Raw genomic sequence first — 777 nt, 5'->3', positions numbered from 1 at the left:
ATATTTTTCCTTCCACCACAACTTTAATACAGGTAATTATTGATGGAATGACGCAATCGATTATTATTGTATGTTATCATTGGTGTGTGTAGAGTACAAAAATAAATGTAATATAGTAAAATTGATGCATGTAATGTATTTATAAACTTTTTTTTTTGGTCTTATATATAAACATTAAACAAAGGTAAAAAGATGAGTAAGATAGATGTATATACCTCAGGCCTGCACAGCAGACATCCTTTGACTTGGGCTAGGAATCTCTTCCCCTTGTGTGTTGTGCCCTTTTTGTTACCAAGAATTTCGAACAGAATCACAGGAGTTATGATATTGAATAAAGATTAAATTTCATTATGGATTACGATTCATATACTAAATTCTCTACTACTTTAACTTTAGTTCTTCAACTCTCTAGTTTTAATTACAAAGCAAGATTGGATTTAGCTTTTGACTTTTCAAAATGTAATTATTTAAATTCTGAAATTATATTTCGTGATTTATTCTAGTATTTACTGATTCAAAGGATGAAATTGAATAATAAAATGTAATAATACGTTCCCCTTTCTTTTAATTAAACACCTCAGTAAATTTGCGAACAAAAACTACATAGATTTTTGCAAGATCAAGTTAATGTCTTTTTCAGATGAGCAAGATGAATTTAGATTTTTTAAAGTGAAAAAATTAATAAAATAATAAAGTAAAAAATTAATCACTATTAATTTTATTATTTTTATAAAATATATATCTTATTATCTTAATTTAAAAATAACTAACTCTTCA

The 777-nt window shown here is 25.4% G+C and overlaps 1 protein-coding gene across 1 annotated transcript in view; it reads right to left on the bottom strand.

Annotated features, from left to right (window-relative positions):
* Positions 1 to 777, bottom strand: part of LOC107463301 (phospholipase D alpha 1-like) — a 7,548-nt gene that overhangs the window by 6,119 nt on the left and 652 nt on the right. The window contains exon 2 of the mRNA XM_052253067.1: positions 216 to 281. Within this exon, the coding sequence (XP_052109027.1) occupies positions 216 to 281 (66 nt within the window). The remainder of the gene's footprint in view (positions 1 to 215; positions 282 to 777) is intronic.

Source organism: Arachis duranensis, chromosome 8 (assembly GCF_000817695.3).
Source record: "Arachis duranensis cultivar V14167 chromosome 8, aradu.V14167.gnm2.J7QH, whole genome shotgun sequence".
Lineage (NCBI taxonomy): Eukaryota > Viridiplantae > Streptophyta > Magnoliopsida > Fabales > Fabaceae > Arachis > Arachis duranensis.
This window is presented reverse-complemented; position numbering and strand designations above follow the sequence as displayed.